This window comes from Numenius arquata, chromosome 2, assembly GCF_964106895.1.
Source record: "Numenius arquata chromosome 2, bNumArq3.hap1.1, whole genome shotgun sequence".
NCBI classification, from domain to species: domain Eukaryota; kingdom Metazoa; phylum Chordata; class Aves; order Charadriiformes; family Scolopacidae; genus Numenius; species Numenius arquata.
Genome location: NC_133577.1, coordinates 47,346,187 through 47,371,684, shown reverse-complemented (window position 1 = coordinate 47,371,684; position 25,498 = coordinate 47,346,187). Strand labels below are relative to the sequence as shown.

Here is a 25,498-nt window from a genome sequence, read left to right as displayed (position 1 = left end):
ATTGATACAGTGTGGTTTTCATAACATCTTTTGGGAGGGTTCTTAGCGCAAGGGCAGAGGCTGACATGGGTAGCTGTTTCTTATTTACTGATAGACTTAAAGGAATGCTTTTTATTAAACATAGTGAAAGTATTTTTTCTGAGATTTTGCTAATCTTAATTTTTAACTGCAGTAAAAGAATCTCCCACACTCCCCCATAAATTAGTAATTATTAATGTATAATTCCTGGGCTGTTTTGAAAACATGTGTGGAAATACTGAAAAAAACCCAAACCAACCCAAACTGTTTCCCACAATTCAGTAGCAACGCGTAGCTATAATAATTTAAAGGAAAGAAAGTTTGGCCGTTGCTTTGTGTCCCTGGTAGCCTGGTTTCTACTGATTTCCCACAGCCCATGACCTTTCCCTAGTTAGTAGCCAGATGTAGTTTCTTGTTTTCCCAGCTTATTTTTGAGGAAGTAGGATTTTTTTAAAGGCATATGAATTGATTAGATTATAACTAAGCAAACAGTTCTAATTGGAGATGCGCATAGGAATATAATATAGTAGTTGGCTTTTTGGTTTGCGGTATAAGTAGTCATCAGTAGAATAGGGACAGGAAACAAAAGTAGACCAGCAGAAAGACCCATCTGTTTATCTCATTCTAAGGACTTAATTTTTTTTTCTTGCCCTCAAAGTTTTTTCGGTTTGTTGTTTGTTTGTTTTTTTTGGTTTGTTTGGTTTTTTTAGTGCCTCTCTCTTCCTGTTCAGTTTCTTCCCATTCACAGTAAAGTTTTCCTTCATTCTGTCAAGTCTAGCTTTCAGAGACTTAATAACTGGCTTTACAGGGAGGTAATGGGTGCTGTCTGGTGAGGGTACTGAATAGCTGTAGATGTTGGGTAACATTGACATATTTAGCAGGCTGAGAAGAGCACTCTTCCATTAAGCAGTCTTTTGACTACATTGGCAAAATTGCTGCCTTAATTGCTGCAATTGAATATGGATGTTGCTTGAAGGGTGGTTCTGACAAGTATCTTAGTTAACACTTTTAAAAAATGTCTCTTTGAAATCTTACCCTTTCTGCAAAACTTTCGGTTCTGTGGTGTTTTTCTGTTTAATGCAAAGCATGTAATTGGGATTAGAAACTGTTTGATGTTTTTTTCAGATTTTGGTTATTGTCATTCGCTTTTATGAAATTAGTTCTGTCCTGACCACATTCACTAGAATACCACCGAGGGAGTTGCCAATGGAAGTAGATTTTTCTACTATTTTTTTCTAAAACTTGATGTGCACAGATGATTTCCTGCAGCCGGGCTCCTGCCAGATATGTAAACAAACAGAACACTTGAACTTAGTAAGTTGAAAAGATCAAGGTGAGGAAAACAAAGCTTGATGAAGTTTGATCAAAGAGTATTACTAGCTCCCTTTAACTATTAGAAATGCTGTATCTAAATAACCTTTAGGTTTATAGATACCTCTTCATGTCTTCATCATGGTGGTTGGTTACCAGTTTCTGCTTGACTGATAAAACCTAGTTCTTTCTCTTATTTCCAACTAATGTAGTTTGAGCTTATATCATAAAAGCTTGTTGTTAGACCTTAAATCCCTTTTGATCAAGAAAATGAAAGCCTGTCAGTTTGGCCTTGCTAATGTGAAAAGCTTTAGAACTACTTTTGAAGAAAAGAATAATTAACCAGGTAAAACATAGCACAGTAAATTGTGCCCAGATAATATTTTTTTTGGAAAAGCAGAAAAGCTGTTCATGTGGTGTTCCTGGGCTTCAGTAAAGCATTTGACAGATACTGAGAGGGTACCTTCTGTGATAAGGTGACCCACTCTGTAGATGAGGGAAAAGCTGTGGATGTTGTTCACCTGGACTTTAGTAAGGCCTTTGACACCATTTCTCACAGCATTCTCCTGGAGAAGCTGGCTGCTCATGGCTTAGATGGGTCTATGCTTTGCTGGGTAAAAAACTGGCTGGAGACTGGGCCCAGAGAGTGGTGGTGAATGGAGTTAAATCAAGTTGGAGGCCAGTCACAAGTGGTGTCCCCAGAACTTGTATCGGGGCTGCTTCTGTTTAATATCTGGATGAGGGAATTGAGTGCAAGTAAGTTTGTGGATGACACCAAGTTACGTGGGAGTGTTGACCTGCTTGAAGGTAGGAAAGCTCTACAGAGGTGTCTGGATAGGCTGGATCGATGGGCCAAGGCCAGTGGGATGAGGTTCAACAAGGCCAAGTGCCGGGTCCTGCGCTTGGGTCACACCAACCCCATGAATGCTACAGGTCTTGGGAAGAGTGACTGGAGCTGCCCAGTGGAAAAGGACCTGGGGGTGTTGGTCGACAGTCGGCTGAATATGAGCCAGCAGGGTGTCCAGGTGGCCAAGAAGGCCAACAGCATCCTGGCTTGTATCAGGAACAGTGTGGCGAGTAGGACTAGGGAAGTGATTGAAACAATGTGCAGTATGTTCAGGTAGAAGCTGTCTGGACTGTCTAGCATGTGAACAATTTTTAAAAAAAAACTAAATAAAGCTAACTTGGTAAGAGTTTTAGTGAGAGCATATAGCAAGAGTTCAGTTCAGCTGATGCAAAGTGAAGTTCATGCAACTGAGAGAGTTCAGGAAGATGCCAAGGGGTTAAATACTGATCGCTTCTGCTGAGGTTACGTTATTGGTACATCAAGTGTACTTTTTATTAATGAAGACTCTTGGTTTCAGTGGAGGCTGCCTGTGTTTGATGGAAATTTGCAATCTGTATTGACATGACTTAGACTATATTATCTCTTTGTAAATGAATTCTGAAATTTGGGGGGTGGTGTGTATTCATTCCATGGTACGTAAACATTAATGGGTGGATCTTGAGATGCATATTCAGTAGGTTTATGTGACCATACGTTACAGTGAGCTCTGTGGCAATGCTGGATTTTGGAATGATGAGTTAAGTATTTGATATTAAAGATGGAAGAACAAGTGTAAGTTGGTAAGCAGTTTTTATTGTTCAGGCAAGGTCCTGCAAATTTGGAGGGCCATAGCAGATGTACCTTTTCCCTTTCTGAACTTGCGCAGAAGATCATCAGAGGATTAAGCTATTAAACTATCAGCTAAGTTCGGAATAATCAACGTGTTAAACCACTCATCTATTTTTTTCTGTTTTATTTTTTTCCTATGAACGGTTGTAATGGTGGTAAAGTAGGTTGACTCTATCTTCTGTAGACAACAACAAGCTTCAGATGGAGCTGAGGTCACCCTGCATCTGGTGCTGGCGCCTTTTGTTGCAGTGACTCAGTGGTGGGAGGAGGCGAGCCATCATGTGAGATGTATTCCAGTAGGTAGTGACTGTTGTGTTAGATAATGGTATCTATGCCCACATGCTGGGGCTTTCAGCATTTTTAGAATAAAACTCCACAAACGTTGCTGTCATGTTTATTGCTCCATAGGTTGAGGCAGGAATGAGGAGCCAGCACAAGAGCTTGGAGCAGCCCTGAAAGTCTGGGCATACGGAGACTCTATGGACTTCTTCTCGTAGAGCTAGTCATTGCAACGCAACTTATAAAATTTGTAAATGTATTTTAATGGTTCAATGTATTTTAATATTTATTTAACTGGTAAAAAGTTTAATGGCCAGATCACCAACACAGTTTGAACAACTCCATTGGTTTGTGTTGATGAATCCAAGTTTTGATCATTAATTATGGTTGATATTATACACTTACCTGTAGAACTTTGACATCGTAGCGTTATTCCTAGATTTCTTGCTTATGTTGGGTTATAAAATTTACATTTTAAAAAACCACTAGTGAAGCACAGAATGAAAGATGCATACATGGTTGAATACTTCTGTATAAATCACATTTGGTTTCTTATAGAGAATGTCGTAATGGTAGCTTTCAGAATAGATGGGCAGAATACATTACTGCAATATTTCAAGTTAGCAATGGTCAACCTTTGTGCTGCTTTTTGGGTGTCATCCTCATGTCTGTCTTCCACCACGCCATGTACGTTTCTTTCAGAATAGGTAACAGCAGAAGCAAGAAACTGTTCTTCAAAAAAAGAAAAAACAAAACCAAAACCAAACCGATGTGGGATGCAGACCTGAAAATCTCCCCTCAAGAAAATCTGGTTATGATGTTTTTTTAATTCAACATTATTTTTTTAAGTGGCTCAAGTGATGGGTTTTGATGTCCTTTTTCAATACATTGATCTTATTAGAGATTTTTCTTTTTTCCCCCATCCTCCTTCTTGTTGTTGTGTCTTTAAGCAGACAAAAGGGGGATAGTATTCCTATTGATCTTTCTGAGCGATTTGATGCCCTGCTTTGACACAGAGTTACTCAGCTAGTAAGGAATGGAATATGAAAGTGGTGTGTTCATAAATGATGACTAACAGCTGTCAAATACTATGTATTTATCTGCCTGCAGCTGACCTCTTCGTTCAACGCGGCAATTACTTCAGTCAGGCCTGTTCCTCAAGATATTTTGTTTTCTGCAGGCTTTGTCTTGGATCTTTGTTTTCTACAGTGAGTTTTAAGATCAGATACTTCAAACCAGTTTCTGTTCATCTTGGAATGTTTATCAGCTCAGAGCCTGTTGAATTTGGATACGATACAAAGATGCTTCTGTCTGTACTGTTCATGGAAATACCTCTGTTTTTAGCGTATCTGGCTTCGTGACAAGAAGCCTTTAGGGTTTGTGGCTGAATTCTGTTATTCAGGTTGATATATGGCCTTCTCGGTGCGGTTTCCTATCATCTTTTTAGGGAAAAATTTAATGGCTTGATCTCACGTCCAAGAGCAAAGCCAAGCCAGTGTTCAAATCCTGAAGATTTATGTGAAGGTACAGAAAAACTTGCACCTGAGGAAACAAGGTGACCTGCCAGAGAAGACAGCTATTTGCTTTCACAAACCATTTCAGCAATGGATTTGTTGTATGCAGGTTTTTTTTCTCTTGGTGCCCTTGTGACAACAGCTCTGGTTTTTGACACAGTGAGAGTTGTTTCATGCTGAGGCACATACTTTCTCTGGTGGAAGGATAGTCTTTCCACAAACTGAGACACTTGCAGTAACTCTTCTGCAGATGATCCAAGATATGGGCTTAAATGTGAAAATTGTTCCAGAAAAAGACAGGTTCTCTCTGACTGTTAAGTCTGCTCTGACAGAGAATACTGTTTTACCGGTAAATGTGAAATTTCTTAGTCTGTTTGAGATCTTTTTCTTCCCTTCAGCCCATGTTGTAATAGTCGTATTTTAAGAGAATTGATTGAGGCTTCAATTCTTTGGACTGACTGTGTTGAAGCCCTTAGCAAAAGGGACCAGAGAATCTCTGTCGGTCGTTCACCTCCAGGAGCAGATGCTAAAACAACCTATCTTTTTTTCTTTTTTTTTTTTTCTTCTGTAAAAATACAGATCTAAAGGTACTGAATAATATTATTTTGAGAGAGCTTCCTAGTGATGATCTGTTGAATATAGTGATGTTATTTGCTAAGGAAAGGCATGATAGAAAGTGATCTTGCTGTACATGAGGTATTGGCTCACAGACTCACAGACCCACAGAAGAGTTTGGGTTGGAAGGGACCTCCAAAGATCATCTAGTCCAACCCCACTGCAATGAGCAGGGACATCAGGTCACTCAGAGCATTACCTTTGATCACAGCATGTGAACAGATATTGGTACGGCTCGTTTCATATAACATTTAAGAGCTGAGATGGTACCACGGCTTCTTAATTGCCTTCTATGATCTGATTTGGAACATGCTAGGAAGGCTTTGTGTGTACCTGGGTAAACTAATAGCAATTCTGTTTGGCAGTTGTCATGTAGGAGAAATTCTAAACATCTTCACCATTGTGAAATGTGGGGGTTTTTTTCAGCAGGGATGCAACGGTGCGTACTTGACTCTACTCATTGCATTTTTCTCCTTGTGTTATTTCAAGAATGTAGTCACACTCTGATTCTTGGCTGCCCAAAGAACTGAGGGATTAATGCTGATAGAGTTCAAAGTCACAAGTTAGTACTGTAAATGTGATTCTTTCTTCATCCTCTGACTATGTCTCCTTCTACCTCCTTAATTGGACAGAAGTATAAGGGCAAGAAAGAGAGGGGAAATAACTTCAAAAGCTGTCGCAATATTAAAGTTAATTCAAAAACAACATGAACAAAAAACAGACAATACAAACAATTTTTATGTGTTGCTTTCACAATGTTCTTAAATGTTCCCATGCTTTAGAACTACCAAAGTCTGGACATTTCAGAAATGCTCTAACTGATGTGTAATGACTCTTTCTAATCTACTAATCCTTTTGCATAATATAATTTTGATCTCTGACAAAATTTTAAAATAAAATTACGTTTTCTAATGCTAACTAAACAAAACCAGGGGGTTTTAGTGCAAACAAATTTATCCTCCATTATTATTTTTTTTTTAATTAGCAGAATGAGTTCTTAATCTTTTTAAGCTGTTACATGTGTCAAACTGTAGTTCTTTCTTAGTTTATGAAATTTATCCTTGCTCATTAAGTTGTGTTGAAGCAACTTGATTGCATTACTGGCATACTGATCTTTTGACCTGTGCCATTTTTGGCTTTCCATCTGAAAGGTTTAGTAAAATCCTTAAAAGTACTGAAAAGAAGAAGTGGGTTGTGGTGCTGGTTTGGGGTTTTTTTTCTTGTTTTGGTTTGGGTTTTTTTTGGTTGCTTGTCCTTGTTGAGGAAGGGATGCTTCAGCGATTATATAATGGGAACAATTTAAACTTAAAATCATTCTCAAGGATGGTGTATTACATCTCATGTATCTTACTGGATGGGAATTTTATATAAGATAGGAAATGTTTGCAAGGTATTTTGCTGCCCTCTCTTGGTAGAGCATTTGTATTGTAAGGAACATGCTCAACTCGTTCATAGTTTTTTATTTGTACGTTTAAAAAAATTCTGGTTTTCTTCCTTTATTTCCTAAAGAAATGGGAAGTGAAGATTCTTTTACAAAAATAAAATGTTAAATACTGAATTACTCAATATGTTTATTTAATAATGAGAACTTTTTCATTTAGGTCCTGTGCAGGTGAAAGTGGTTATCTCACTGCTGTTTATATCTTGATAGACAGCTAGTACAGTTTGAGTGTGTTGATTGCTTTTTTTGAGCTTTTTTTTTTGAGCTTTGCTATTATTAGTTGCATTGACTCTTTCCTCCCAGCTGTTGTATTAAGGTGTCCTCATGACTTAGGATTTTATAGACCTCCAGTTGTTTTTTCCAGAATGCAGAATTCCAGCTTCTTTAGTTCTTTTTTTGAGTGGAAGCTGCTTGGTACATTTGATCATAGTGTTTTGGGGCTCTTTGAACCTTTTCAGTTCTGTTGTATTCTCCCTTTTGAGATGGGAACAGAGATGCAGGGTTTGTGAAGCATGATGATGGTATTTTCTATGCTGCTCTGTAATCCTTTCCTAATGTGCAGCATCTGTTTTGGAACAGAAAACGTCAGTGAATGAATGTTGTCATAGAACTGTCTGTTATAGCCCTAGTATCTCACTCCTGAGTCAGTGGCCAACTTGCAGTCCAGCATTTTATACATGAATTTAGCAGATTTCCACTCTCTCCCCTGCATCACTTCAGTTATATCACAATTGGGTTTTATTTGCCAGTTTTATCACCCAGTTACTTTGAATTAGAAATCCATTAGTAGCTCCTCACAATCAGTCATCACCCTTGCTATCCTAAATAACTGAATATTAAGAAGCTTAGTAAGAGCCCCTCGGTGTTTCTTTTCCAGGTTGCTTATGAAAATAGGAAATGGCACAGCTCTTGGTATGGCTTATTGCAGAGCTGCCTTGGTGATGCTGCTCTTGTGTGAGAAGTGACCTATATTGAGGTTCTATTTCTGTAAAGAAATGAAGAACTTAAGAAAAAAAATTAAATATCTGGCAGCAGCTTGATGTGTCATTAAACCCAGTGAATTGATACCTTCTAGTTTCATAAACTAAATATAACTAAATATAACATGAAATGTTTATAACCTCAAATATCCTATCTACATTTTAGTTTTAGGATTAACAGTGTGTACATTTCTAGGTAGAATATGCTAGTTTCTGGCAAATGAATGAAAAACAATGAACAAAATAAACAAAAGCTGCTTTGGAGACTGTAAGCGTTGACTCCTGCTCAGAATAGCCTTTTAGCTACAAACATCTGTGCATCCACCTCTCCTGTACAATAAAAGAGCCTAAGAGGACCAAACTGGAGTTGGCCATGATGAAAACCCTGCTTTCCTCTAATAATAGATTTTATCTCGGGGAAAAAGAGCACATAATAAAATTAGTTTTGTACAACAGAGAGCAAGCCAAAATGTAATGCCAAAAATATTTTTAATATCCCTTTTGGAGCTTATATTTGTGGTTTATATTGTATTCTGTTGATATTTTGTAGAAATCCCCTACTGGTTCCAAATATGTATCAGTCAGTTACAGACTTTTTGGTGGACTTCAGAGGCTAAAAATCAAGCATTTAACAAGCTGAGCTGAAGCCCGAATTTCTTAGTGACTGCTGTTACAACTTTATTATACGGGAGAGCAGGAGCTGACGGAAGAACTGATACAGGAGCAGAACTATTTTGCGGCTTCCGACGATGTTGGGTGACAAGTTCAGTAGGAAAAAGTCCTTTTGGTGTACATAACTGGAATTTAATTCCTTATAGCAATATTTCAGTATTTAAGGGGTTTTTTTTTTCTTATTTTTTGAAGGAAAAACATTGTTCTGAAAGAAGATGGACTTCGATAGTAACAGTATTTGACCTGGGGTTTACAGTTCTGCCAGTATTTTCTGAGCAGGAATAGGAATGAAATAGCTGAAGGTCCCTTCATTTTCAGGTTTCAGTTTTACATGGCTCTAACCATAAAGTGTAGAATTACTAATGACTTTTCCAAATAATATTGCCCAGTGGCAGTCTATAGAAAGTAGCTTAAGGTGTCAAAATTTAGATCTCCTTTTTGCTTTCTAGTTAAAAGCTGCCTGTACTTTGTATTCAGAAGCTATCTTCAGTTTGCGCCTGAAGCGTGGCAGAAAAAATGGCTGTGTGCTTTATATACAAGTTCTTATTTTTAAATGTGATGATTTCTTGAAAACACAAATTGAAATAGAGAATGATAACTAACAAGATTTTTGGTGATACATATTGACAGGAACATACTGGCCGCAGCTTTGAGGAGAATATGCCTGATTTTTCTTTCGGTAGCAAGTTCCTCCAAGAGATGAAAAATCTTTGAAAATCAAAAAGCTTTATTTCAGCTGACTAGAAACATTTATCTTGTTTGAATATAAATTTATTTTTAAAAACAAAAGAAAATATTAAAAAGTTTGGGGAAAGAAGCAAAAGGGTTGTGTACAGCTTTTCTTTCCAATTGTATTTTTGCAGGGAAGTCCTTTATTTCAGCCAACCTGGTGGGTCTGGCAGCGAATTTTGTACGATTCCTTCTTACCTGTGTTCTTGTCTTGATGCTGGTTAAAAGCTGTATGTGTGTGTGTAGTAGTATGCAGGTGGAGGGGACACACATACACATTCCGATGCTTCCGTAAAATTTGGATAAATACTGGCTGACTAGTTTATCTGGAAAACATAATTTGTTTGGGAGTGAGGTTTTTTGGATGAGTATTTGTGTTACTGCTATTTCACTGTACTTGTATTCACTGCTTCAGGTATAAAATACTGTGCAAAGAACAAATGTAACTTCATATCCCAAACTGGGAAGATTGCATCAGTTAGTAAATCATCAGCGGCGGCTTTTTGTTCTGACCACTTGAAAGCTGTCTCTTGTAATGTTAAATTAGTTACGAGGAAATTTGATACATGATTCTTTTTACTGTAAGCATAATGCAACTATTATTATCCAGCTCAGAAAAATAACATGTAGAGTTAAGAATTTTATGTAGGTACAAACGCTGTGCTTTTGTTCTCGCTGGTGCCAAGATTGTTGATGAGTTTATCTCTTCTTGTCCTTTAACAGTTGCTTGATACTTTTGGTGTTTGCTTTGCAGCTTAGTCTTTTTCCTTTTCTCACGATTGTAGACAGTTGCAAGAGCAGCAGAGGCAGAAGGAGCTGGAACGGGAGAGGCTGGATCGTGAACGAATGGAACGGGAGAGGCTGGAGAGAGAGAGGCTAGAAAGGGAAAGACTTGAAAGAGAGCGCCTAGAGCAGGAGCAACTGGAGAGAGAACGGCAAGAAAGGGAACGGCAAGAACGCCTAGAAAGGGAGAGACAAGAGAAGGAGAGGCAGGATCGAGAGAGACTGGAACGACTCGAACGGGAAAGGCAAGAAAGAGAACGGCAAGAACAGTTGGAAAGGGAACAATTGGAATGGGAAAGAGAGAGAAGAATTTCAAATGCCGGTAAGAATTTCAAAACTGAGCGTATTCGAGTACCAGACTGCTCTTTATGTGTTTGGGTGATGGAGTGGGAGAGAAGCAACAAAGGGCAGTGAGTACACTTGTGCAACAACAGTCAGTACTTCAGGCTTGTATTTGCTGAAATGCCTTCCTTTTTATGGCAAGAAGTCCAAGATTTTTGACTTTCCTGTCATAATTTTTCCATTAACTGTGAAATAATTTTTTTACTGTTTGCTCACTCCATTGCCATGCTCTTCACATTACTTGAAGAACTTGAATCATATTGGGCACCTTCAACATTGGTTATAGTATGAAGAGTTAAAATTTCTAAATTCCTTATAATTGTTTATCTATTAAACAAGATACACTCTCACTACATAATTTGGGGGAAAAAAACCCTGAAAGCAAACATATCAGATTGAGCGCGTTAATGTAGAAGGTATGTACCTACATAAGGCAAAGTAATAGTGTGAGAAATGCTTTTCAGTATGAAGTCTTGCTTAATTTATCATTGTAGTAATATTTCAGTGAAACGTATTATATATATTTGTAGATAAGATAATGCACTGCCTGCGGATATCCAGCGATAACTGAAAGCTTTCTCATTTTGGCAACACCATGGAATATTAGTTAAGCACTTGGTTGTTCTTTAGTAACAAACTCAATTTACATAGGTCAGCTCATGGTAAAAGTCGAGGAATACTATGTCAGAGGTAGTCACTTTAGAGCAGAGGGTTTTATTGGTAGTTTTATTCCCAGTACTTTCCAGTTTGCGATGGAGCTTTTTCTGGGGAAGAGAAAGACGATACCTACTTGCTGTCTATGGTATGAGTTCTGTTAGTGGAGTTGTAGCAAATGTTAAGATCACTACACTTGCTTGCAGTTTGCAACCAAACGAGAAGATAAAAGCTGATAAAAGACTGATTAATCAACCCTGTATCTAATCCATCTCCCAGATGGGATTTGAGAAAACTTACTCTAGAATGTACTTGTAAATCCGAATATTGGCACAAAAATAGTTGGTAAAATTTAAAAGCAGCTGTTGATATGTAAAACTTTCCTAACAGTATTTTCACTTGTGCCTAATCCTCTGGTACTAACTGTAGTCTACATTTATACATTTTGTTTGAATGCTGGTTTTGTTGCTTCATTAGCTCCCTTTTTCTCTTTCTCCTTTTTTTATCCTGCCTTTGCTGCTGCTTTCCATCTTCTGTCCAGCTCCATCTTTCGACAACTCCCCGTATAGCACTCCACTTCCTGAATACTCCAGTTGCCAGCCTCCTTCAGCGCCTCCTCCATCATATGCAAAAGCAGTCTCGGCACCACTGGCGGAGGCCACCCCGGAGTACGCTGTAGTGACTTCTGCACCACCGACTTCCACCCCCCCTACACCGCCTCTAAGGCACTCTGCATCACGTTTTGCTACATCCTTAGGCTCGGCTTTCCACCCCGTTCTCCCCCATTACGCCACGGTTCCTCGCCCGCTGAACAAAAGTTCTCGGCCCCCTTCTCCTGTCAACGCCCCGGCCACTTTGCCTCCAAATGCAAAGCCTGTTGCCTGGTCCGCCCCCAGTTTTGCCCCCCTTCCTCCATCTCCTCCAGTCATGATAAGCAGTCCGCCAGGCAAAGCCACCGGTCCGAGACCTGTCCTCCCAGTGTCGGCTTCTAATCCGGCGACCCAAATGTCCACATCTCCCACGGCTCCTAACGGGCTTCCTGAAAACCTGGCTTATCCGGTTCCTTCACCTTCTACCTCAGGTCCAACTCCGCCTCCGCCACCTCCTCCCCCCCCACTGCCTTCCTTTCCGCCTCTCTCACTCTCTGGACCTCAAGCTTCTCCTTCTCCCAACTCCCCCAATGCCTCGACTCCCTCGTCCAAGCCTAGTGTTCTCCCTTCTCCCTCTGCAGCTCCCCCTGCCTCTGTTGAGAACTCTCTAAACTCTGTGCTGGGAGACTCCTCTGCTTCTGAGCCAGTCTTGCAGGCAGCCTCTCAGCCCGTTGAACCTACGACCCAGCAGGGTAAGGCTTTCTGTTATTGCTACTAATGCGCTAATCAGGAATGCAGTTCCATTTACCAATTGGTATCCGAGCCTGTAACTGCCCTGAAGAATTAATACGGTGCTTCCAAAGTTGCAGTGATCTTAATACCACAGCGAAATACCATGTGGAGAACTATGGGGTAAGGGAAACTTCACAGCTCCATGGAGAAGAGACGGTGTTCTGTGGCCCGCCATAAGTAAAATTCTGGTATCTTGAGCTCTCGCTTGTCAAATACTTGCTTGGTAAATCTTATTTGGAGTGTGGTGTTAGTAGGCGGAACCATTAGTTTCCTGATGGCAGCCAACATGGAAGAACACATGTGTGGCTTTGGACATGTGAATGTCTTTAAGCAAGGAATAATCTGGATTATTTTGATAGCCTGTGTAGTTTCAAATTTAGGAAGTAGTATGTAACACCTATAGCATTTCTTTCTGGACAGTGGTCGTATTTTGATATAGGGTATACTCACATAGATATATCTATATATCTATAAAGACAGGTCTTTCCGTGATATTCTACTAGTGTAGCAAAAAAAACTTTAGGAAAAAAGTTTGGTTAAGCAGGTGACAGTCTTAATGAACACACTACCAATATGATGGAAATGTGCTTTCCATGGATGTAAGTGTCCTTGTTAATCTGTATCCTGCTTTTATATTGATTTAATAGTTTTAGGGTCTTTGTATGTGAGTCTGTGGTAGCTCAGCTAAAGGTGTGGGCAGAGCAGCTCCTGGGGGATGAGAAGACTCTGGCTTCATGGCCTCACTTGTAGTGTAGAGAAGAAGTGTGCACTCGGATGGTGAGTGATGCCAAGAGGAGTTAAAAAGGCTTTTAAATTTACACAGTGGTTAGCAGAGTAGGACAACATCCGGTGGAGCCATGTGGGAAGTTCCTGCCTGAAGGTTGCTGAAGGTGGTCACGTGGCATTTTTAGTAGTTTATGGCAATTTGGGCTAGATGGGGTCAGGATGTGTGGAGCTGTTTTCCTAGTCACAATTTCTTAAACTGTTCCTATAATAATACCAGCACGGTAATCATCAGAATATTCTTTAAGACGCATTTTGTATTGCACATCAGTGTGAATTTAAAGCATTAGAGGAATCCCAGGTAAAAAAATAGAAGAGCTTGTTCCCATCAGCTTAAAATACATCAGTCTTCTAACTCACTAATTAGTGCTTGTATTAAATTATTAAAGCTGATTCCTGGAATGTTTTTTAGAGGAAAGATCTTTATACAGCTTAGAAATTAGTGTTGGAACTCAAACAGTTGAAGGGTTCGGATGTTCAGATGGCGTGTTAAGTCCTTGTTAGTGCAATGAGAACTTGCTCTGTATTGGGACCATTGGGACAAACAGTTCCTATAGGGTCTGGTACTTGTGCCTCACTCGACTCTTTATAAAAGCTTTGCCTGTTTCCCAGTGCAAGGTTCTTGATTGCAGCACAGAACCTGACTGGAGGGGTTTTGTCTCTGAAACTGTCTGATCTCCCATATCATACTATGTAATATTTTTAGTGCGTTTAATAAGAATGTTTCTTCCCTGCTGAAACTCGCAGTGTTTACTTCCCTGTAAAAAGGACCCTTAATGTCTCATACTCTGAACAAAAGAACCAGTATTTCAGTGGACATTAAGATCTTTCTTTTCTAAATCCTTAATGCAGTCTATTTGTTTTCTCTTTGATACTAGGTGTTGTCCAAGGACCACCTGCACCTCCTCCCCCACCCCCCCTGCCCCCTGGCCCAGCTCAGTCTTCAGTAGCAGCCCCACCTCCTCCTGGCCCACCACCACCACCTCCGCTTCCACCGTCAGGGCCGCCGCCACCACCACCACCTCCTCCTCCACTTCCCAGCCAAGTTCCTCCCGTTCCCCCTCCACCTCCTGCTCCCCCCCTCCCTTCCTCTGGATTTTCAGCGGGGTTCGTGTCCGAAGAAAATCGCCCTTTAACTGGACTAGCAGCCGCACTTGCTGGAGCCAAACTTAGGAAAGTCTCACGGGTAAATACAGCTTTTGTTTCTTTTTTCTGATTCCCATCTTTAAATCCTGTCTTCCTGAACTGGCTGTAGTATTTTTTTTTCAAGATTAATAGTAGTTTAAAGACTTCCGGGGTAGGCTTACGTCATTATTAAAAAAGCATTACAGGATGTACTACCAGCTCATCACGTTCTCTATACAGTCATTTCTTGCTTGTCTGTGAACTTTTCCTTTTTTCATTGTCGACTATCATTTTATTTGCACATCTGTTATTTTGTGTGTTACGAAGGGTGAAGACTCCTCCAGTTCAAGTGGAGGAGGCAGTGGTGGCTCTGCTTCATCTAAAACAGAGAGTAGCCGTGGAAATGGACCCCTTCCCTTGGGAGGCAGTGGGTTGATGGAAGAAATGAGTGCCCTGCTGGCCAGGAGGTAAGGACCTGTTCCTGTGCTCCAGCTGGTTGGTCATCACAGAGGGAGGATTTTGGGTGCCTGTTTGCAGCTGGCGAAGGACCAAATAAATAAACATGGGCTTGCTCATGTGGCTGCTTTGTGAAGTTGATAACATTTAGTGAATAGCCGTTTTTACTTGAGTGTAATCGAGTACTTTTCTTCTGTGTAAGTCTTTGTGCAGCAGCTGGGGAGGGGATACAGACTTCAAGAGGAGAAAGAATTGCACAATTGCTTTGGCAGGAGGGCTTTGTCCTTGAAAGTACTTTTTTAAGCACTACTCAATTATTTAGCTATCAAGCTGTGTATGTCTTTAACTATGCTAAACAACATTCTTCCTTCTTAAAGCCATGATGATCATGGTAACTTCTGTCTCTGCTTATAGGAGAAGAATTGCTGAAAAGGGATCAACAGAACCAGAGCAGAAAGAAGACAAAACTGTGAGTTGAGAAATTTTATCTACTTCACGTTATTCAATACTAGATTATAACAAAGAATATAATGGTGTACCTGAGAGATTGTTTATACTTTACCATATATATATACACACACATAACCACTATTTTGTGAAGTGCATAGTGCTTGCATGTTTTCTACATACAATTGAGCAGAACCATTTAAATCTATATAAAAAGTGGAATAAATATTTGAACAGTTGAAATTAATCTGTTAGATTCACAAGAGTCAAAGGTGTTTTTTTTTCCTTCTCCGTCCTCCCTCCCCTTCTCCCTCGCTCCTCCCTTTTAATCAGGAAGAATCAGAGTCTTCAACTTCTAAGGTTTCTTCAACAAGCACACCGGGTAAGTAGCGCAGGTTTGTGAACTCAACTCTGTGACTCTGTAATGCTAAAACCTAATGATGAGTCTCAGCCAGCTGTGCTGAATTTGGGAGCCTGCCTCTCCTCCCATGTTTACAGCTTGGCATTTTGCTGTACAAGGGGTCCTGGTTCAGAAGATGGCAGATAAAAAGAGCATCCACTGGAACACTGCGCTTGGTATAGGGGTCTCCTGTGTCAAACTCATGGGGCCAAGGCACAGAAAGCAGTTGGTAGTGAAGGGGAAAGCAGTTGTCCTTCAGTCCTTGCAGGACATGAGTTGGGACAGTAGTTTGTTTCCTTCAAGGCAGGCGTACAGCAGTATCAGAGTCAGATAGAAGCAGTTGCTGCTTCCAGGTACTTCAGTAAAGTTTCCCTCACATGCAAGTGTCCTTTCTAAATCAATATAGGTGCATGGAATTAGAAATTCTTTAACTGTGATCCCTCTGCTGGGATATGCTGGTGACAGGAACTGTGTAGCCAGCACTTGTGCTGCAGTCAGTAAGGAAAGCTTGTGTGTCACCAGCTCTGTAGCTAGCCGAGATGTACTGTCAGCACGTATGTGTGTTCATACTCTAAATGCTTGTGTTACCAGGGCTCAAATGACACCCAAGACTTTCTTTTCCTGTCCTTTAGTAGTACCTTCTCGCACACTTAGCTTCCCTGGCCACCTCCCTGCTACATGCATAAAAAGCGGGAGGATGTGCCATATAACCTGCAGTTTATCATCCACAAAAGATACTGGAAGCAGAAGGCAGATGACTGGGTAATGAATATACCAGTCTCCAGTGTGTTTTAACTTTTTGTTGATTGCCTGCCCAGGTATTTACTTCTATACTTCTTCACTAGATGATTCAGCCACGTGAGAGTCTGCAGACCTTAATATTGAAAACCACTGCTGTAGGGTGAGCAAAATCCAGGTGGCCACTGGCTGTCGGGTAAAAAGGAGAGCTGGGAGCTAAGTGTATCCTGATGGATATAACTGAAAAAATGTTAGCATTGAGATACAGCCCATAGTCTAAAGAAATTAGAATGCAAGGCTTAGGTAAGACCACTGAAGGGCAAAAAAACCCAAACTCATTCACCATGCAAGAACGCAAAAGAAATAGTCCTTAAGTGAACTGTTTGCCCTGTTTTGGCTGTGCGTCTGCTGTTGACAAACAAACCTGCACAATAAAGCTGGCTCTCACGTGTCACTTTAGATCACGGTAATAAACTCTGGATAGTGAGTCAAAGTTTCTTGGAGAGGATTCTAAGCAGAACTGAAAGCAGGTTCCAGAATGGAAAGTGAAGCGTGAGTGTGTAATAAAGATAGGTTGGGGTTTTAAATCTTTACAAATTCGACTCATGTCTATAGACTAGACCCAAAAATCCTCTTCTGCAGTGTATCATAGAGCACTTGCCTGTAGTGTATAAGCTGCCCAGATGGGAAAAGAGATGCACAGTACAACTTTGTCTGGTATCACGGGTGGTAAGTAAACAAACTACAATCTCTTCTGGATCCAAAACCTTCTGTTTTGACTCTGTATTATTTTGAAAGGGAGAAATGATACATTGCACCTTTTAGAAGTATCTTTTTGGAGACAAAACTTTGGTGGAAAATAAATACCGTACTGCTGAAAGGTATTCTAGTTGTGTGAGGTTGTATTATCCCTGCTATGGCTTCCTTGAAATTGACACTGAATTAATTTTATGTAATTCATTAACAGCTCAGGAAAACTCCTTTAGCTTAAAAACATATTCCCACAGTGTTTGAAGCTGACTATTTGCTTACAGTTCCAGAATTTCGTATTTCTGCAGCTGAAGCAATAAAACCATAAAGTGTAGGCAGACCTTCTCCCAGTTGGATTAAGAATCAAATGGCATTTACAATGTCTAGAACAAAAGTGAGACTTTAAGGTGCTATGACAACATAAAAAAAAATGGTAGTATGACTAAAAATATGATGAATACAACAGGAGGTAGCTTAGTAGTAAAAAAAATTAACAAGAACAAGCCAAAACAACCCAAATAAACCAGAAAAGGCTGACTTAAGTTGCCAGGCACTTGAAGTTTCCTCATGTGCATTGCACAACAAATAGAAAAGGACAGGTTTTAATCTTCTCATTATGTTTTTCAGAACTAACAAGAAAGCCTTGGGAAAGAACAAATACAGTGAATGGAAGCAAGTCACCTGTTATCTCCAGGTACTCCCTTTTGTTCCAGCCATCTTTTCCTCGCTTTTGCTATTGTTGCTCATGCCGCTAAGAATACTGGACTGAAACAGCAAAAATTATCTTAATAATATTAAAAGCAAAATGTACAGGCTTAAAATTACTGCTGTGAAACTGCTTTTGGCAGTTTTAATTAAGAAAGAAGAGTTGCTTTTAGAGGATGCTAGTAAGTGAAATTTTTGACAATAAAGTCAAAAGTAAAATCCAAAAGGATTCCTTAACCATTGCTGCTGTATAACTTCAATTATTAAACATTGCTGTAGGCGAACATATACCTTAACTCTTTCTATTTCTTTAAATTTTAAAGTCTAAGATTTCCTGCAAGGGAAAACCAAATTCAGTGCTGTGATTCATATGTTCAGTAGTAAATCTAGTGAATAGGTTTTCTCCTTTCTGTTTCTGTGCTGGTCATAGAATGGTTATCTTGATACTTAAGCCATCTTGGTAAGATTTGATTCTGTGACAATTTTCAGTCCCTGTGTCATACCAATCCAAGGAAGACCATCAGAAAGAAGCATAGAAATATTATACCTCCTTCAATGCATTAACCAATCTTGGATAACTTGTCAGCTGGAACTTTGGTAGGCATTTCAGTAATACAAGAGAGTGAAATGGCTGCTTTAGCGATTTATTTTTAGGTATATTTAATTGCCGTTTACATTAAGTAGAAGGCTTGTGGTTCATTTTAGAATTCCTGTATATTCTGTGTACAGAGGTTAAAGGATTCTGACCTCTGATAATCTGACAAAGTTACCTTGTTTTCTCTCAAGAAATTCAAAGAACGTGTTAAACTTGAGAAAGCTGTGTTTGAAATTACTTGAGTTCTCCTTATAATTCTGGCCTGTTGGAAGCAGCTATGCAAGATTTGGTGATTAGAGAAGAAAACCCAGTTATTCTCCAAGTGGCATTACTTGTGGTTGAGGTTGCCATTGAGTTCTTCAGTTCTAAAATGCAGCGCTAATCACTCTCAGCCTGTATCAGTGTCCTCGTCTGTCTCAGAAATAACCAGATCCAGGAGTTTAAAATGTCTGCAGCCACGATGCTGGTTGCTTAGTTTGTGTTTTGTCAAAAAGCAGGTGACGGTGGTGGTGATATCCTCTCTGCTACACTGTCGGTGTAACAAAATACTGCTTTACCTTTAGCCTTGACTTCCCCCTACCTTCTTCTCCCTTATCCCCACATAGGTATTACTTGCTTTAACTGAAGTCTCTTGTTTTTAAAGCAGATCGAGGTGTCAATAGGTGTCACAGAAATAGCTTGTGTAAGGAATCCTAAAGAGTGTTTTCATCTGGAGACAGTTGCTGACCTGGCCCTTTGGCTGTAAATGCCCTATGCATAAGCAGTTGAAGAAAAGGAAGTGAAGGGATTAATAAATGAGCAACTTTCCTTATCAGACTCCTTTGGAGAGCCTGGGATGTCCTTAAGTCTTCATTCTGCCTGTCCCTACAGCCGTAGCTTCTTGTAAACTGTTTTATGGAGCCGATCTCATTGATCCTTTTCCAACTGGGGAAATTTGGGTGTCACTGAGGGCTGTTTAAAAAGGTTTTCTCATCTAGAGCAGTACAGACGTTTTGTGACTTCTCTTGAGATGTATTAAGAAAATCTCTCTATCACACTTTTTTTCAGTCATCCAATGCGAAATGCTGACAGAATTCACGCCTTACTGGGTGTATACTCTAATAGTACTTACAAAATAAGAATTCTGTGTTTATTGGATGACAATATTATTTTCCAGTGGTCATAACCTGCTGGAAGGTGCCAGAGCATATATTTTAAGACTGCTAATACAGTTTTCTAGTCAGTGTTGACGCTTTGCCTTGCCAGGATGAGGAATGTTTAATGGACTGAAACAGAAAAGGTATTAGTAGAAGTCTCTCTTGAATATCCTTGCGTTTTCCCTAATTCTCTACAGTTGCCAAGCCTGTCTCAGCAAGCAGCTTGTCTAAGTAACTTTCTTTGAGTGAGTGAGTCAAAGGGGGCTGCTCTTTGAAGCACTAATACCATGTTTGCCAAAAGGGGATATCTTTCACCCGGTAAGGCTCGAGAACCTGCTTCTGACCTCTGCAGAGGGGATATGAGTCATTTATGGGGATTAAACAAAGCATGCCTAAGAAACTGGCAAGTAAGCAAAACTTACTCTGAAGGTAGACAATGAGGGAGTTGTTATTCAGAATAAATGTTCAAAGTATTTTAAAATAACTAGTGTCCTGTTTAAAGTCAAGCCTTTTTTTTGTAGCAGACTTTGAAAAGACTTAAGCTGCGCGATTGTACTATTTCCTGAAACATTCAAATAGAACTCTTGGGATATAACTAGTTAAACTCCATGGTGTCTAAGGTACTAAAACTGAACATAATTAAGACCTATTATAGCTTGTTAAGGTAGTGTTTCTCCCCTTCGTAGACGGGAATCTCCATGGAAAAATCTGCTTGCTTCTGAAAACAGGTTCTATGATTCATTAAACAGGTATCATCCTGTTGGGATTTGAGACTTTGTAATAACCATTCTGACCAGTTCAAGGTTGGACTTTTTCTACAGGGATTGGTAATCACCACAGGCATGACCAGGTTCCTCTTCACGTTTTGTTTCTTCAGTTGAGCCCATTTTTTGACTAGTTAAAAGCAGGTGGTGCCAAAGGCAAATTGAGATGCCTTAAGAACCAGCTATGAATTCATATTAGATACTATTTTTTTTGGCAGATACCACCTGCAAAGGTACAAATTCCTGTTGGATATGCCAAGATTTAGTGAACCATTTGCAGTGTTTTGAGAAGCAGGTTTTCAAAAATGTAAGTTTAAGTACACAGCAATAGCACTTAATTTTCCAGGTGAGCTTTCACGTCTGCTTTTCACAAATTAAGTAAAGATAAGAGATTTTGCCAGATTTAAACATCTGAAAGGAAAAAAAGTTAAAAAAGGACTGGTTAAACATAAATTAATATTTCTGTTTGGAACATATTCACAAATTAGAATAACATCATGCGTATTTTAAGCTGTAGATCTCAGTTTCACTCTCTGTAGCCATAGTCTTAAAATACTGACATCAAAAGTGTTCAGGTTTTAACAGCTTTCCACAGGTAAATGTTACAGAGCCCCTCAGAATTACGGAGTCAAATTCCAGCTTTATTTTTCCATGAAGGCAGTCATTGTGGTGAATACTTAATCTTTTGTATGAAAAGTTCCCCTTTTAGCTACTTCTCTTGGGTGGTGTATTCTGCATGTTGGCATGAATAAAATCTTTACCTTGCATGCTTGATGTAAGGTGTTTTAGGGTCTGTTGAGGTACCTCTCTCTCCTGTTAGGCAATGCTATGAAAAACCACATGGGAGTGCTCTTTAGCCACCTTCGGTTTGAATGGTTGGGATGTTTCATTTACTAAATTTCAGTAGTTAATCTATGACTCGATGGCAACTGCATTCACCATTAATTGTTCTTATGAGCAAGCCAAGGAAGGAAAAAGAGGATAATTTTGCGGGGAAGAAAGCTAGAATTGCCCGAGATCAGAAATTAATCTAGTTTACAAATTACGGGTTTGTATTTGACTGAATGAAGAACATCTTGCATTTCAGAAAGCAAAAATGGAATACATTCTTAAGATGGAGTGTTAGAGTTAATAAACAGGCTTTCCTGCTGAGCACTTTGCAGACATCAGGAGTATACAGCATATGATTGGTAAAGCTGTCTTTTTATTCGAGAGATCTGAAGCAAAAGAAACAAGAAGCAGTCTAGCTGTTGAGAGCTCTTCTTTTAAGGTCATCTCATCAAAATATTAAAGCCATGAGTCATTTTATTAAAATATGGGAGTATATTTTTGTTTTGAGTTCTTCCATTAAGGCATGTAGTAGGTCTCTGTTGTGACTTCTCAGGAATTGCATTTGGGAGGACACATTTTTTCAGCAACGTTGAGTATATGCTCTATTGCCATAGTGTATGGGAAGGGAGTGATAGTGAACTGAAACGATCAGAAACTATACATGGAGAAACTGAAAAATTCATGCTATCCTACTTGGAGTAAATCAGTGTTCACAGTTTCAGGTGTAAATTGCCAGTAACACTTTTAATATCACAAATACTATGTATGTGATGAAGTAGCAATTGCCAAAGATCTCATCTTGACGGATGTTTTTTAGCAAGGAATTCTTTCATAAGGTACTAAGCACCATCAGTATCTAAAGAGTTCTGTAAAAAATCCCAACTTGTGGTTTGTCTTCATAGCATTAGCACAAGCTGTAGACCTTTTGGTGGTTACAAGGTGAATTCTATTTTCCAGCTTCTTCCACTATCAAGTTATTGAATATTTTATCTTCTGTCTTACTCAGTGGATCGTGTGTTTCATTTTGGTGTGTTTCAAGCAGTAATAACAGTAGCAATTTCTCTCTTGGAACTTAGGTTTAGATTGTCTGAACAGTTGTAGCCATTGACTGTTGCGATCCCAAGGGAAGGACCGAGCTGGTGTAACAGCACAGGGTGTTCCTGCACCTCTGCTTTGATGCAAAGCCCAGCGGCAAAGGGTCACTTACACATTCCCTTCTGCTGACTCTGTTTTGCATGGTTAATTGTTGGCAGTTTTTTCCCTAAATGAGTGCCACTAGGCTTGACATAATCAACTTGGCAGTGCACAGAAATTATCATGAAGTGTTAAAAAAATTGCTGAGAGGTTAAGACAGTGTAATCAGACAATTTCTTCATGTATGAACTCCTGTCTTGTAAGGAAAGATGCATGAAAGCCGAAGGTAATGGTTTTGTAAAAACAAAGAAATATATTTATATGTTCACTATTCTCTTTCTTCTGAATGACAATACAGCTTTTTTTTTTTGTTTTAGCTAAATTAAAAATACTTATGTTTAAAAATTAAAATAATGATTGTACTGCTTGTGTACCTCACACATTCGGCTTTATTCCTAAAAAAAAGATTTATACTGTGTATTTGAGAGAATATAAAGCGCAGAACTGTGCCTTTCCTTCTGGTTTGCCTTTTTTTTGTTCCTGGCCACCTTCCATCATAATAAATAAGGCTGCACCTTCAGGTAATGAATCTAGAAAAATTGCACTGTTTAATGAATTCCTCCTGTGTAAGAATTTGGAAGTGAGACACTGAGTTTAGGTCAGGCTTTTTTGTTCAGCGATGCCACATACAAGGACAATGAGATAGGACTCAGTTTAATCTACTAATACCCTGCCCTTCCTTAATGTTAACATATGGTGATAATGCTAAACATCGCAGAAACCTCTTGACACGATTAAATTGCTGACAATTCAACAGCATCTTTTTGGCTTAACATTTTATAGAGTAATGGAAAGAGAATGTCAGCTAAGATGTAAAAAGTCATTAAGAACAGCAGAACATTCCTCCCTCTTTTTCCCACACCTTCTTTCCATCCATCCATCCTTTGGACAACTCAAGTTTTTGGTGTCTCAGGGTATTACGTATCACATAAGCAAACATTTAACATGACGTAGTCCAAACCACCAGAACTTCCTCTCAAATATTATCTTAGAAATCTTGCTGCTCTTACAGTGTTTGCTTTCAGTGGCTTTAGTAATTCATGGAATAATTTAGGTTGGAAGGGAGTTAGATAAGGTTTCTCGGCCGTGTCCTGTCAAATATTGGGAATCTGCCAGGGTGATTCCACAGCATTCATAGAGTTATAGCATCAACATGTTGTCATTAGTTAGTGGGAGTGTTTCTTGGAGAGGGCCTCTTGAAATGAGTAAAATGAGTAAGGGAAGCTGAAAAGGGAGAAAGGAAAGCATTCTACATCTGAAGGCGTTCAGCTTTTCATGCCCATTATGAAAAAATAAGAAACTGCCAGTGAAATCTGTCTGCTACTTGAAAAGTCCTTGTTTTGAACTAATAACTGTTACGGTAATTTATATTTCCAGCGTGTGGAAAATGTTCTTGGTTGTTGCTTTCTATTCTGTGTGGTATTTTGGGTCTGCCTGATTTTTCCCACCCTCCCTCTCCCAACATTTTTTTTTTTTTTTCATTCTGATTCTTTACTACATTTTCGATAGATGAATGTTAGCAAGTTTGATGGGGAAGTCCTATGTGTCCTGTAATAACAAGTGACCGGTAATTCACGGATGTGTTTTTGTACTGCAGACCAAAATCTACACCAACGGGGCAACCCAGTGCCAACGGAGTCCAGTCAGAAGGTCTAGATTATGACAGATTGAAGCAGGTATGTATCTAATGCTCTGAATACAAAACTTGGGTATAAGGACTTGCAGCTCTGCAATACCAGTTTATAACTGTTTTGTTAATTAGTTCCAAACTTAAATAATGCTTTAGTAATTATTAGTCATTATTTTTTCCCAGAGGTGTTTCAGTATTCTTAGGAGTCAAAACTGTAGGATGCTTTTGCCTTAGAAGGCACACACAAGATGGTGTTGATACTATGGATGGAACTGGGAAACTGGTTTGCCTGGAAAACCTTCCCTTCTCCTCTCCACTCAAACAAGCAACCTCAGTGATTGGTTCTAGAGCGGAGGGGTCAGGGTGGTTGGTTCTAAGGGGGTGGGGTAGTGTTTGGTTCTAGAGCGGAGGGGTCAGGGTGGTTGGTTCTAAGGGGGTGGGGTAGTGTTTGGTTCTAGAGCAGAGGGGTCAGATGGGTGGCTCTAGAACAAGGGGGTCCAGCTCAGTGGGTTGTTCTAGAGCAGAGGGCCCAGCCCGGTAGTTTCTAGAGGGGGTTCTAGCTCAGTTGTTGCTTGCAGTTCTTAGTTAGGTACTTTTATTTGCATTCCTCACTTCAGTATGTCCCTTCTCCTCTCATAAGTCCTATAGGAATCAATTTGTAGGACTTCTGCAAAAGGTATTTTTCTTCATTGTACCTGCAGTTAGAGTGTTTTGGGGATGCTTTAGGTTTTGGGATTAACTTGGAAGATAAAGGCTGTGTTACGCATTTCAGAAGAGTTACGGGTTGGAAGAATTTCAGATTTCTCTTTGCAGAAGATTACAGGTGGCAAAACTTAAATCTTTTCAAGTTGCAAAACTAACCTATTATTTATGCTCTAACACCATAGGACATTTTAGATGAAATGAGGAAGGAGTTAACGAAATTAAAGGAAGAGCTCATTGATGGTAGGTATCAATCTGCTGCTGTTGTTCAGTCTTAGAGTAAGTAGGTACAGTTGCACAGAAAAGTAAATATAACCTGTCTTTAGCCTGAGAATGATATATTGGTTAAAGTAGTCTGGTGTGCCAGACCTGTTCTGACTGATGGGCTTGTATGTTTTCTCTCCTGTGCTTTTTTGTTTTAATAGCACATTGACACTAAGTGGTGTCTTTTAAAAGTGGTTGGAGGGATGCTGTATTTGGGTGATTTGCAGTTATCCTTGTATCATGTGGTGGTAGGTGGGTTATTTTTAAATACTCCAGAGCTTCTGAGGTGCATAGTTCAAAACGAATATTCAGACTGGGATTGTGCTTTCAGTCTTTTCTTCTCTGATCGGGAACATAAAAATCAAAGAAAAGAATTACCACAATTTACATTTATATTTTAACAGAAGATATTTTCCTATGTAGTCTTCTGTAATTAAGGGTTATTATTGAGAAAGAATAATCTTAAAGGTCCACCAGTCAAGAAATAACTAAAACTTTGTTTTACTGCCATGGTGTGCATTTTTTTTTTTTCTTTGTGGAAAGTACTGAGGTTCTAAGGCTGTTGGAGCAGGGGGAGCCTTCT

At 39.5% G+C, this 25,498-nt stretch overlaps 1 protein-coding gene across 2 annotated transcripts in view; it reads left to right on the top strand.

Moving 5' to 3' along the window:
- ENAH (ENAH actin regulator) overlaps nt 1-25,498 on the top strand; it is a 91,039-nt gene that overhangs the window by 62,405 nt on the left and 3,136 nt on the right. Inside the window, exons 5-14 of one of the 2 annotated variants that reach the window (XM_074144508.1) lie at nt 10,020-10,339; nt 11,555-12,355; nt 14,057-14,364; nt 14,631-14,770; nt 15,174-15,228; nt 15,540-15,588; nt 17,722-17,788; nt 20,217-20,279; nt 23,917-23,995; nt 24,837-24,894. In XM_074144508.1, coding sequence (XP_074000609.1) covers nt 10,020-10,339; nt 11,555-12,355; nt 14,057-14,364; nt 14,631-14,770; nt 15,174-15,228; nt 15,540-15,588; nt 17,722-17,788; nt 20,217-20,279; nt 23,917-23,995; nt 24,837-24,894 — 1,940 coding nt within the window. The remainder of the gene's footprint in view (nt 1-10,019; nt 10,340-11,554; nt 12,356-14,056; nt 14,365-14,630; nt 14,771-15,173; nt 15,229-15,539; nt 15,589-17,721; nt 17,789-20,216; nt 20,280-23,916; nt 23,996-24,836; nt 24,895-25,498) is intronic. The other variant, XM_074144509.1, reaches the window with a different exon arrangement.